At 43.6% G+C, this 13,383-nt stretch overlaps 2 protein-coding genes across 2 annotated transcripts in view; one reads left to right on the top strand and one right to left on the bottom strand.

Moving 5' to 3' along the window:
- Positions 1 to 773: 773 nt before the first annotated feature.
- PARS2 (prolyl-tRNA synthetase 2, mitochondrial) lies at positions 774 to 9,708 on the bottom strand. Its single transcript, XM_086952640.1, has 2 exons — positions 9,603 to 9,708; positions 774 to 2,520 (listed from the first exon to the last, which is right to left on the bottom strand). Exon 2 carries the CDS (start codon positions 2,494 to 2,496, stop codon positions 1,081 to 1,083), a length of 1,416 nt encoding a protein of 471 aa, XP_086808766.1. The 5' UTR covers positions 2,497 to 2,520; positions 9,603 to 9,708; the 3' UTR covers positions 774 to 1,080.
- An 800-nt stretch (positions 9,709 to 10,508) lies between these two features.
- Positions 10,509 to 13,383, top strand: part of TTC4 (tetratricopeptide repeat domain 4) — a 166,174-nt gene continuing 163,299 nt past the window's right edge. Inside the window, exon 1 of the mRNA XM_086952633.1 lies at positions 10,509 to 10,694. Coding sequence (XP_086808759.1) covers positions 10,533 to 10,694 — 162 coding nt within the window. The 5' untranslated portion in view covers positions 10,509 to 10,532. The remainder of the gene's footprint in view (positions 10,695 to 13,383) is intronic.

Below are 13,383 nucleotides of genomic sequence, written 5' to 3'. Positions count from 1 at the left end.
CATTTTTCTACATGTTGTGGACTATGAGTTTATGTGAAATTATTAATGTTGCATATTGTCTGAGTCTAGTAATGTCTAAATATTGAACGTTGAGTTGTTTTGTTGAATACATGTGTTTCTCTGTAAAAAGAGAATTTCTATTGAATAAATTCTTAAAATATTGATTGAAGGGTAAAATAAATAACCCAAACCACTAAAAGCATATAGTGTGGTTTCTTTCAAATAAACAAATAGGACTCCAGGTTTTTCTTGTTGAACTTAGCTCTTGCATTACAGCATACATTCAAACAGCAATACATGCACAGTGGTGAATTCTCGCTTCGAATGTGGCTCCTACTCATATTGGCCTGACATAGAAATTATTGCTGCACTGCACAGGACAGTCACGGTGCAGTCAAGGGACAAGGACGCCTTCAATAAGACAGCAGCTAGGGGAAACAAACTAGCTGCACGGTCTCTGCCCTATAAACATGCACAAGGCCCGGGTGTCTCACGCTTTACCAGCATAGACTGTAGTCGCTTGAAGAATGCTATTTCGAGAGAAGGAAATGGCTTCTGCTATCACTGTGATGGAAATGGTCATCATGGTCTCTGTAACTAAATTACAATTCACAACAGTGCAACTGCTGATACAATCACAATTAGATTACATGACTTGAAAGATTCATTCTGCACAGGCAGGTCTTAACACATGGTTATGCCGATGCGTGTGTATATTTAATATAAATAAACATAAGTAGATATCTGAAGAACCTTCACACAGGACTGCAATATTGAGACTTCATTTCATTGGTTTATATGCAAATAAATCACTTCATTTATAATTCACTGAAAAAATACACCATATGTAGCTGCTGTCAAATGAGGAAAGTAACAACTTCTTTAGGACATCAACATAATTGTTAGGCAAGTTCCGGTGAGTAAATCCACCGGAGCAGCCACCTTACTTTGGAACTGGTCAGTATTAAGAAGACGCAGCCCGCGATGCAAGGTTAAAAAGCTTCCTATGGACAAACTGGACACCACTAATGTCTTCCAGAAGAATCCGCTGGAGTGAAGTGTGAGCTGCCTGCAGGAGTCTTACGCAGCTTCCATGCTGCGGAGTAAGTCAATGACAGCTTCCTTGGTCAAGAATCTCACCTCTCCGGTGCTCTGACACCAGACCTCAAATTGTGATGGGCTTTCCAACACTTTCTTCCCTGCTACCACCACGTAGGGATAGCCCATCTTATCGGCATCGTTCAGTCTTTTGCCAATGGTCAGATGAGTCCTGTCATCCAGGATGGCCTCTCCTTTCATGATGGGCAGAAGTTCCATCATGTCATCGTAGAGGTTGTCCATTTGGGCGGAAGCCGCCTCTTCCTTGCTCCCCTTCTTTGGTGGGATAAGGCAGACCTGGAAAGGTGCGATGCGCCTGGGCCACCGGATGGAGCCTTCGGTAGAGAGGACCTCGATGGCGGCAGCTAGAATCCGGGTGACACCCAATCCATAGCAACCCATTTCTGCAACAGTCGGTTTGTTCTGGTCATTCATGTACGAAGCATTAAAGACAGAGGAATATTTAGTTCCAAGATAAAATGTATGCCCAACCTCGATACCTTTTGTCTCACTTAATGCTCCTTGACATTGGGGGCATTCTTTCTGACCAGAGCTCATTGCTTCAACATTGGCCGCAAATCTACAACCTGAACACACCAGGAGCCTGTCCTCCCCAATGGTTGCAGGAAGCTGAAACTCATGGGACATTTTCCCGCCTATATTCCCGGTGTCTGCCTGCACTTTTACAACCTGTAGCCCCAGATGCTGGAAGAGGCTTGAGTAGGCATCACACACCAGGTTGTAAGTAAGGTGTGCAGCTTCTTCCGAGGCATCGAAGGTGTACATGTCTTTCATGTAAAACTCTCGACTACGGAGCAGGCCAAAGCGAGGCTTAGGTTCGTCTCGAAACTTTCTTGTGATCTGATAGAGCAGGAGAGGCAGCTGCCTGTAAGACAAACTCCCCTGGCTCGCTATCATGTCCGTCACCGTCTCTTCGTGAGTTGGTCCCAGACAGTAGTCCTTGCTGTGCCTGTCGGTCAGTCTGAAGAGCTCCTTGCCCATTAGATCCCAGCGCTCACTCTTCCTCCAGAGCTCAGCGGAGCTTATGCTGGGCATGTTAATCTTTTGTCCACCAATAGCCTGCATCTCCCCATCGATCACTCGGATGAGCTTCTCCATTGCTCGAACAGTGAAAGGCATGTAGGAATAGCAACCAGGGCTGCTCGGATAGATCAACCCCGCCTTCAGCATCAGGCGTTGACTTCTGCAGGTCAGATCTCCAGGCTTGGTCTCCAGCCCGGCCACCACCTCTTCCTGGAGGTTCATTGGATGAAAGAACTGGGACAACGCCAGTCGCTTGGATCTGTCCGCAAGATGGTGATGGTACCTGCAATGATGGCGGACGTGGGGTGCCAGGACGGGAAGAAACTCTCTGCAGCATCTCCTCAGCCCTTCCATGCTGGGTTTTGGTAGCAGCAACACCTGTGAATGAAAGATGTGTTTTTGGTGTATACATACAAGCACAGAATAAAATCCACTTAACAACACAATATACATGACCCAATTGCCAAGAGAGGTTACCTATAAAAATATTTCTAAAACAGGAAATCGTAAAAATAACACCCCACACACGGACACCTGTACTTTCAAAGAAAAAATACAAGTAACTTCTCATTTCTACTGTAAGCTGTTTCAAGATCCTAAAAGGATGTCTTCGTGCAAACTGGTTCCAGTGAGCAACCAGTGTATTGGAATAGAAATTGTTTAGTGAAGATTATGGCAGCACAGACCACACCACCGCTATGTGGGTGAGACAGGCCACAGTACAATGCAGGTGGGCACGTAGCGGGACCAAGTGAATAGGACGTAGCTTTGAAGTGACATTGTCACACCTCACGGCCCCAGATGCCATCGTGGCTTCAGAGTTAAGTGCTACTTGTAGGGGGTCTAAGTGAGGATTTTGGTAGGTCACCCAAAACAGTCTCCAAAATCATGTCTAGTTAAGACAAGGGATTGTACATACCACCCACTGCCAACTTCTTCATTCTAGAATCGAAGAGTAATTTGCAAAGTGAATTGTCTTCATTTAGTCAATATGCCATGCAATTTAAAAAGACAATCGAACATAATTTTTATATTTCTCTGCATATTATAAATCAGATTTAGAAAAGACCACAACGTACAGCTGTATTGTGTCCTAGTATCATTAGGCATGGCTACTAAGGTTGACAAACCACCAACTCCATATAAAGAATGAATACTATGGGCAATATGACAGACACCCAGATGACCACAGGAGGGCATTGGGGTGAACCCCAACCTTTGCATCCTCTGTCCTGGATAACTTAGGAAAGAAACAAACCATCTCTGCACACTATCTGGTTTTTTTATTTTGTATAATCTTTATCCATTTTATACTAAAAAACAACATACAGCTCTAAATACGCCATTATAAAGCACATGTTATAGTACATCTCCATTTGCATTGTTGAGCCCAGTAAGGGAGGGGTGGGGGGGGGGGGGGGGGGCACGAATCGCCATATCCAACACTACAGGTAGTCAATATTGACACTGATTCACCACAGAGGTTATCAATAAATGTTGCTGTACAAAGCTGTGAATAAACATAATGTAAACGAAAAATAAACATAATACCACCTAACTCGTGTACCTGTCCTATGTTCGTCGTAAGTTTATTACTGTCAGGGTCTTACTATGATGAGCGCTACAATGGGAGTAGAATAGTGGAGGAGTCATGCAGTGTATGTGCCATGTTATGTTTGAGAGCAATCGGTCCGAGACAGAAATGTGGGACAGCTGCGTCTATTTGCCACCCCTGCGTGTGTATTGCCCAGCGCTCTGCTCGTGTGTAGATCTTAGTATGAGTACTCAGGGTGTCTGAGGTGTGGTGACCAGTTGAGATGTCGGTGCCACTGATACATCACCCAATATCATGTGTATCGTGGAGGTTAGCTTCTATAATAGTTACGCATTGTTGCCAGTCCACAGGTTGCGTCCTAGACGTTGAGCGTGGGGGCTGAGATGTCTGTGTCACGTATTCGGCCACCAGGGCACGTCCGAGAGCAGTCAACCAGTGCCTAGTGGAGGGGCCCGTCAGGGACTTCCAGGCCATAGCCAAGGAGCCGTTGGCCAGAACCAACGCCAGGTATAGGAATTTATTGAGGTTATTACGGAGTGCATTCCTTTTGGTGATGCCTAGTGTGCGCTCTGACTTGTGAGCGTGGTTCCTGTTGCAGCTGTCAATATATCAGATCCTCTCCCCCAGTAAGTTGTGATGCGGGGGCATGTCCATACGAAATGCATAAAATCAGTGCCTGAGTCATGGCACCTGGGACAAACATCAATGGAGGTTTTGTACATTTGCGCCAGCCTGTGCTGGGTTAAGTATGTGTGATGTAAATAATTGAATTGCGTGAATTTCAGTCTGGTATTCATGGAAATGGTATTCATGGAAATGATTTTGGGATTTCCCACGCAGTGTTTCCATTGCTTGTCTGTGATTTCGGTGGAGAGCGCAATTGTCAAGTATTCGCGTAAAGAGGTTAATGAGGGGGATGTGTTCTAAAGGAGTTGTAGATGGCTGTGATGGCTTACCTGTCTGACCCATGTGACGGTAGTGTCTGCAAGCCTTCAGAGGTGATGGTACTGAGTTGATGTCCCCCCAGATTTGCGTTGCCTGCTGTGTTAGTGTGGCGTAGAGAAGGAACGGGCCGGGAGATACACCATAATCGTTCATTAGGGTGTCAAAATCACATAGGGCTGAGTCAACAAATAAGTCTCTACATGTTGTCAGGACGGCTGCCTGCCATTTGGTGAATTCCGGGGATTTTAGAAGGGTATATGGCCCTGGTGACGTCTCGATAGCGGTGGGGGGGCAGCGTTTGGCCCGACATTACGGGCTGCCTGTAATAAAGTGCAGCCCGCAGTCCTCTGGAGTTGAGTTTTGGTGCCTGACATCTACTCAATCGGATCTGATTGCGACAACGTCATTGCCCAGGTATCTAGTTCAGCTAGATTCTTCCTTGCAAGCCAGTGCATAGGCCGCTGGAGCTGAGCGGCTGCACAGTATAGCACGTAATCGGATGTTCCTAACCCACCCTCTGAGATAGGAAGATGGAGGTTCGAGTGTGCTACCCATGCTCTAGAATTGTCCCATATCACACTTACTAGCAATGATCCTCTGCACCCTACCTTTGATATCCAAACAACTGTTCAAGATGGTTTTCACTGCCCCAAGGTCATCCTATTGAAAGCCGCTGAGAAATCTCATAGCCCCAGCATACAGATGTCAAGATTACTGACAAGCAGCAAGTGACCTTCTTTTAACTCAAACACAAGTAGTAGCCTTCCTTTCTAAAACATGATTTTATTTTAAATAAAATTATGTTTTTCTTAGAGCCAACATCACATGTAACAATTTCCTATCTCTAAATGCAAAAAGTAGATATGATGCCCTCAAGCCCTGGAACAAACCTTGCTTTCCTCAAATCCTGAGGATGTTTCAAGAAAAGCAAATGGACAAAGAAGTGGGCTACTATACCTAGGAGCTTCATAAAATAGACTATCCCAGAATACATACTCCCCACAGTTACATAAACTTGTGGGACTGGGAAGGACAGATCAGGATCAGGTTACTAGAGACACACAATCTCATCCGCCACCTGCCTGAAAAACAGTCAAGTCACAGATACACCCAAACTTCATGTGGCAGACATTGTCACATTTCCACTCAAATCAAGAGACGTTCCTAGTACATCAGTGGATTTCCTTGATCATAGGTGTCATTTGCTGCGACTCACTCGTTTACATACTACAACTGCAAGGGATTCACAAGTCTCAACAAACATTTTGTATAAGATGTCCACCTGTACTTAACTCTCTACTCCAAATCATTCCCTATATATTGACATGATGCTGCCATCCTGAAAACCAGTCAAGTGACTAGAGGTATGTAAAGATAGAAATACGGCACTATGACCTACCAGGCAAGCTACACAACATGGGTCTGCTAGGACACAGTACAGTATTACCTCATACATTTTGAGGCACTGAACCACATGCTTCCCAGCAGATGACAGCGTATATCAGCTGGTCACATAGCTAATGATGTCCTACCACAGGAAATGTCCACACATGTGGACAATATTTGAGAAAGCTACTTAAGATTGTCAAATAAAACATCACAAATCTCTATAAAGGCATATCCCCTGAAACCAACCACAGTCACAGAAAGCAAGGGGGCTACTTTATGCTCCATAATAAGGCTATAAAACGGGGGGAAGATTTCAGCCACGACCAACCGCAGGGCTACAAATGCAAAGGGAAAACAGTCAACCACGATATCACTACCATGAAGGAAGAGCCAGCAGCTTCAGGAAGGCAACACTGATGGGTGGTCAAGTCCTTGTTACACATATATGTGCATACCCATACAAATTCTGGTGTGAATTCAAGGCATATTCCATCTATAAGAAATCTCCTGACTACTACCACCGATGTATGGGCATATCCACACCCATGTGAGACTCCAGACAAAGGGACACTAGGCGTCTTTGGGATATAATTAGAGCCCTTCCAACTCACAACAAGGTGTTCAGGAATAAAAAGGAGGCGAAGATCATGTGGGATTCCCAGAGGAATGCATGCAATTGCTGAAGGAATTGCCAATGGAAGGGGGGTGGGAGGAGGGGGGGGGGGCCGCAGCTAGACTTTTCGGTTGTGTTGTGTTAGGTGATGATAATATTATTGCATGTATGGTATATTACACTATGTAGAGAACTGTCAGGATAGTCCTACAAACCAAATTATACGTGAACTAGTGCATGGACAAGTTATGATTTTGAGATCACCTAAGGTAGTAGTATTACCAGCTGAATACAAAAAAAGTACTTACGGCAATCTATCAAAAGCTAAACTAAAACTGTATATTCATGCTAATTGGTACAGACGTGCATCTCTTTATTGACTAAATAAAGCAACAAAGAGTTTTTTCTATGCCAGAAGCCGCACTGCCTCTAATAACACTTTTTTTCTATTTGAGCTAGAGGTTTTCCAATGTTGAATTCTGACCATGATGGATTATTTAACAAACATGAACTATCTATAACTTTATTGAAATTACACGAGTGGCCCTAGGTATAGTGAACAACTTTCGTTACCCTAAAGAAAGCACTATTAACACTGACCCCCTGTTCTATAAGCTGACACCTCCTCCTCCAAGACCCTCAAACAGTTCAGCACCTGCTCCTGGAAGTAGGGCTGACAATCAACCAACTCTCATTAATAACTGAGACCATAGGCAGAAACAACTTGGCCATCACTCACTGAACCCCACATCCCTTCTTTATTAAAATCAAAAAGGAAAACAATATCAACAGCCTTTACAATTTGGTTACATTTGATCAAATTTTTTGTATAGGCAAGAAACCAACAAGCTTAAAAAAAACATGTGTCAACCAACCCAAAAGGGTCCTGCCCATAAGCCTATGTCTGCCCTGTCTCTGGTGTGTGCTTTATTATTGTGTCCCTCCAACCCCCTCATTGCGGAGCAGAAAGCGCTATGATAGCTAGCACGGTCCGCGCCACAGCACTTTCTTTTAATTTAATTTAAGCCAGGTTTATAAACATTAGCAAAACCAAATAGCTCGCGCTGAGCTATCTGGCTTTTATTTAAAAAAATGTAAGATGTTACACAACAGCACAGTCTGTACAACATGGCCTAAAGTAAATACAAACATAGCGCTATGGCGCGGTCAATCTTGGTCGCGCTTTGTTTTTATTTACTTTGAACCATGTTGCACCGGAGCTTGCACTACTGTGCATCATTGTTACAACTGTGACAATGCCAATAGGGTTTTCATAGGTGAAATGTATCAGCTTTACCAATTGTTGTTCCACTGAGCTTCCAGAGGGGAGCAGACATGTACCTCTCCCAACCTATCACTTTGTGCTAAAATTATTTGCTAGTTTATGAAAAGTTTTCTATGCTCCAGGGTTCTGTACTGTCCCTAATCATTTGCGTTCTACTTACAGATAAAAGAATCAAGACTTACCAAAATGCTGATGATATACATCTCTACTTGAAAGTCTCCTCTACATCAGACATCCAATGCCTCAAACACTGCCTGCACATCATCTAGGCCTGGATGTCCAACAAGAACATACAAACATGAAACAGTACAAACCTGGCTCAATGACGCTTGAGTCCTAATTTGCATTGAATGCCAAGTCTCATGCATTCTACCTGGACACATACCTCACCCTCAAGGAGCACATTGCCAAAAAACACAAAGACGGCCTGCTACTACTTCTCTGTTCGAAAGTAGGTGGAAGTAATTTCTTCCAGGCAGTGAATTTAGAACTGCTGTCCAAGCACTCACACTCTCACAGCCCTACGGTAGTAACGCCCTGCTTAATCGCCTCCCAGGTTCATACCTGTCGCCCCATAAGGGCATTTTTTACACCACAGAACTTCTCATTCAGGGCTAGAAGAAATAAGATGATCACATCACCCTATTGGGATGTAACTCCATTGGCCCCTCTTTGCCACCCCGTACCATTTTCAAAAACTACTTTATCACTTATAAAGTGTTAGCAGTGTAACTCAAAACGCTGTGCCAATAGATGTAACTGTTTTCCTGTGCCGGAGACTACTCAACGACATGACTTCTAAAAATCAGTGGTTTCCTTTCTCTTCATTCGCGTGTGCTTTGAAGCACCTATTAGATGAAACGTGCTTGCCTGTCATGTTCTACACAACATACAAGCAGTTTAACAGACACTCTCTTACATTAACAAAACATATGTTCATGTATTCCATATCAATATATATAACAAACTTAACTGAAATCTCTCGCATCAATCTTCTGCAGGGTTGTCACCTCCCTCCATGCCAAAGGGACATTATCTTTCCAACTGTGGGCTTTTGGCACCCTAAGTCTTTCTGGGAGTTTTAATCTGGGCTTGTGTTCACTGAACCAATTTTGAATAAGACACCCGATGACAAAGGTTTTTGAGAGGTCAGTAAAGGACTTGAAACAATTTGTCCTATTGAAATTGAGCAAGGTTGAAACTCTAAATTTTTACATCAATCACCATTTGATATAATAATGCATCTTATCAGATGATTTTAAGCCATCAAGGGGACAGAGCTGTGCGTGTGTTTAGAAATCGTTGTTTTCGAGCGCATTGGTTCGAGTACAACTGAAGTGGAGGGACTACAGCTCCCAGAATTACTTGGATGTAATACTAAACCCCGGGAACGGAGTACTGCGCCCTTCGTGACATTGAGCGAGCTGGTAAACTTAGTTTTAAGCTAGTAATACACTGCAAAGCGATATGTTACTCCGACTTTTATTTCTGCGTTTACATGTGGATTTAAAAGCTGGTAGATGAAAGGAACAGGCTTAAGGGTAAACTCGTGGAAAAGGCTCGACTACCGCAGAAGGTGAACAGACCGTCGTGCTTAAGTACCCGAAACTGGCAGGTTGGCTGTCCTAACACGATGAAAAGGAATGCGCAAATGCTTTCTCACTATACAGTACCTTATTTACCCGTTAAATAAATGTGCCGGCCAATTGGTCTCGAACACTGAAATTGTTTCACAAATCGAAACTACTCGCCGAATGCAGCACAGCAGCAATGATTAGCTGCTACCGAAATAATTAAAGGACTACCGACGCAAAAGTACACCGAAGTAAAAGTACATTTCAAACGGTATGTTTTGTATTAAATTGTTTAGCTTCTATGTAGCAAGTTTGTGTTTGTTTTAAGGATTTTGCCAAAAGCTTAACTAAAGCGGCACTTTTTGGGAACCATATATTTTCTGAAGATTTCTTTGGTAGCGTATCCTAGAATTAAAGTATTATTTACTCTGTTTCTATGTAGTCTGTAATAAACCCAAGATAAAATATATGCATTTTGTTTGTGCGTTCTGTGTACTTTGCTGCAACATTTTGTATACAAGAAAGGGGTAACAATTCGTTTCAAGATGTCCGCCTTGATTGACACGCAACTGGCAGTAAACTGGTGCTAAAAAAAACCTGAAAATCCTATTGCAAACAACTCTCCATGGCACGCAAAACAAGGAAGTGCAGACCAAGGGAACAAGATTACACCACGAGGTTTTTGTAGGTATGTTTAATGTAAAATAATTTGAAATTGATATAATTCAGAATTTATACCATAAAAAAGAGGACAGGAGTATTAAATTAGTAATCATAAATTATAATCAGTTACGGGATGAAACAATGTATCTCTGTAACGTAAATGTTATCTTTCCTTAAGTTATGTGTTTAAAGTCTCGTACCATTTAATTTTTTTGCTACTAGTATCATATAAAAACTTCCATTCCAATATGGCGATTTCAGTGGCTTTCACTTTATACGCTCGTCCTTCTTCTGTTTTTATGATTATCTTAGAAAGGGAGCATGTGCTTAAGAGTTACTCACGTTCCTCCGTGTGCGACATGCCATATGATTCCATCTTCCTGTTCTGATGTCAACAGTGTAACTAAAGGAGTCATACGCTTTACAGATATGGCCTCAGCAGAAGATGATGACACTATGGATCAGTTTATGGATAAATTCAAAGCTCAGAAGTACAAAGGAGCGTTCAAAGAAGAAACATGGGAAGAGGTTTGATGTTTTATTTTGTATTGGATGTTCACATCTGATTGAAGGTGTGATGAGTGACACAGCTGCAAGGCCATACGATGTTTAACGGGCACCCAGGCAACATAATATTTTATGGGTCCTCTGTTTTTGTTTTATTTAGTTATTCAGTGTTCTTTATGGCAATTTTTCCAAAAATATTTTTTAATGACTTAGCAGTTCCTGTTTGAGTATTCCTAATGAAACACGAGCAGGCCTGTTTCGTATGAGGGCGTTTCGTCTTGAGAAGTGCAATGGGCTAAAAAACTGTGAACTGGAATGCAGACTAGGGCAGCTACTAGTGACCGAGATTAGTTCAATCATTCCATGCATCCCCCTTCTAGCTCGAAGCCTACCAGACAATGGAGCTGTCTGATTTGCTAAAGACATTTAGGGGCATTCAGAAAGCTTAATTAGGAATGCTTTCCTCCCTTTTGTTACCATTGTCTTTGTAAGTCGCATTTGCTTGGCTGTCTTCATTTGTTTTATGCTATCTAGTTTGGTCCATCCTGTGGAGCATTGCCTGGTTAATTTATTCTTCCACAGTGCTACCTTCCTGTAAACGGGGCTTTACATTTTGTCTTTTATCTTGTCACATTTGCTGTGCATTCAAATACTAAGGTCAAATGTCAGGCTCTGTCTTCCGAGGGGAGCTTAGTGTTTTCTTTCTCTGACTTCAAAGTGAGAGGCTTTATATAACAGTCTGGGGGTGTGAATGGGGGTTTGATTTTTTTACTTTTTATTCTGTTTAGGATTTTCTCATGTTTTTCAATTGCTGTCCAAGCAGCTTAAAACGTGGATTTTTGACAAATAATCCACCTCCCCTCCCTAAGCGCCTTGAAACCCTCTGGGTATGTAGTGCGCTATATAAATGTTATGACTTGACTTGACTTGTCACAGCTTCTGGGTTTTGCTAGCAGCGTGACACCTTTGGGCACCGGGCGCTCTGAAAATGACATTTATTTGCTCACAGGTTTTTTCTTGCTCGCAACATCATTTAAATATCTGTAAATGAACTGTGCAGAATATATCGGTATTAGGAAAGCACAAATGAAACCTTTATTTTTTGTAATTCTGAATTATGCTGGAAACAAGTATTTAGAAACGATCAGAACAAATCAATGCACTAGGTGATGCCATTTCCACACATTACCATTTGTGCGCTACATAGTTTTATCAGTAAAACTGTATGCCTGTGGAAATGTAGTGGTCATTTCAATTGAAAACCTGTTGTATGTAATGGCCGTGTACACACCACTCCTTTCTACGACACTCTACTCTGACACTCTACACTACTTTATGACACTGTACTCTGTGCTACTACCCCACGTCTCTTTACTCCACTCTGTGCCACTCTGCACCATACCACGCCACTTTACACCACACTTCTCTACTCCACTGTAATCCACTTCACTCTACGATGCTCTACTTGGCGAATCTCCACAGTATCCTACTTCAACAATACTCTGACACTCTATTCCACTCTACATTGCTCCACTCTACTGCACAGTACTCTATGCCACTCCACTTTACTCTACTCTACTTTAGAACACTTCACTCTAGGCCACTCTGCTCCTCTCTACGACACTCCACTCTATGCCACTATACTACACTCTTTGCCACTCCACTCAACTATGCTGCATGCCACTTCACTTCACTCTACAGCACTCCAGGATATGCCACTCCACACCGACACTTTACTCCACTCTAAGCCCCTTCACTCTTCTCCACTTTACAACACTCTGCTCCACTGTACGCCACTCCGCTTCACTATACGACTCTACGACCCTCCACTCTACAACACTTTACTCCTCTCCACTCTGACACTCCACTCTGCGCCATCCTATAACACTCCAGGACACTTTGCGCAACTCCATTCAATGCCTTTCTGCTCTATGCAACAACTCTGCGGCACTTGACTCTGCGACACTCGACTCTGCGACACTCGACTCTGCGACACTCGACTCTGCGACACTCGACTCTGCGACACTCGACTCTGCGACACTCGACTCTGCGACACTCGACTCTGCGACACTCGACTCTGCGACACTCGACTCTGCGACACTCGACTCTGCGACACTCGACTCTGCGACACTCGACTCTGCGACACTCGACTCTGCGACACTCGACTCTGCGACACTCGACTCTACGACACTCGACTCTACGACACTCGACTCTACGACACTCGACTCTACGACACTCGACTCTACGACACTCGACTCTACGACACTCGACTCTACGACACTCGACTCTACGACACTCGACTCTACGACACTCGACTCTACGACACTCGACTCTACGACTCTACGACTCTACGACTCTGACACTAGACTCGACTCTGACACTAGACTCGACTCTGACACTAGACTCGACTCTGACACTAGACTCGACTCTGACACTAGACTCGACTCTGACACTAGACTCGACTCTGACACTAGACTCGACTCTGACACTAGACTCGACTCTGACACTAGACTCCACTCTGACACTAGACTCCACTCTGACACTAGACTCCACTCTGACACTTGACTCCACTCTGACACTTGACTCCACTCTTTTCTGTCACTCTACACCACATCCCTCCGCAACACTGCACTATACTTCACAACACACTACTCCACTCTGTGCCACACACTCTAAGCCTCTTCATGCCACCCCACGCCTCTCCACCCCA

Source organism: Lissotriton vulgaris, chromosome 1_1, assembly GCF_964263255.1.
Source record: "Lissotriton vulgaris chromosome 1_1, aLisVul1.2, whole genome shotgun sequence".
NCBI lineage: Eukaryota > Metazoa > Chordata > Amphibia > Caudata > Salamandridae > Lissotriton > Lissotriton vulgaris.
This window is presented reverse-complemented; position numbering and strand designations above follow the sequence as displayed.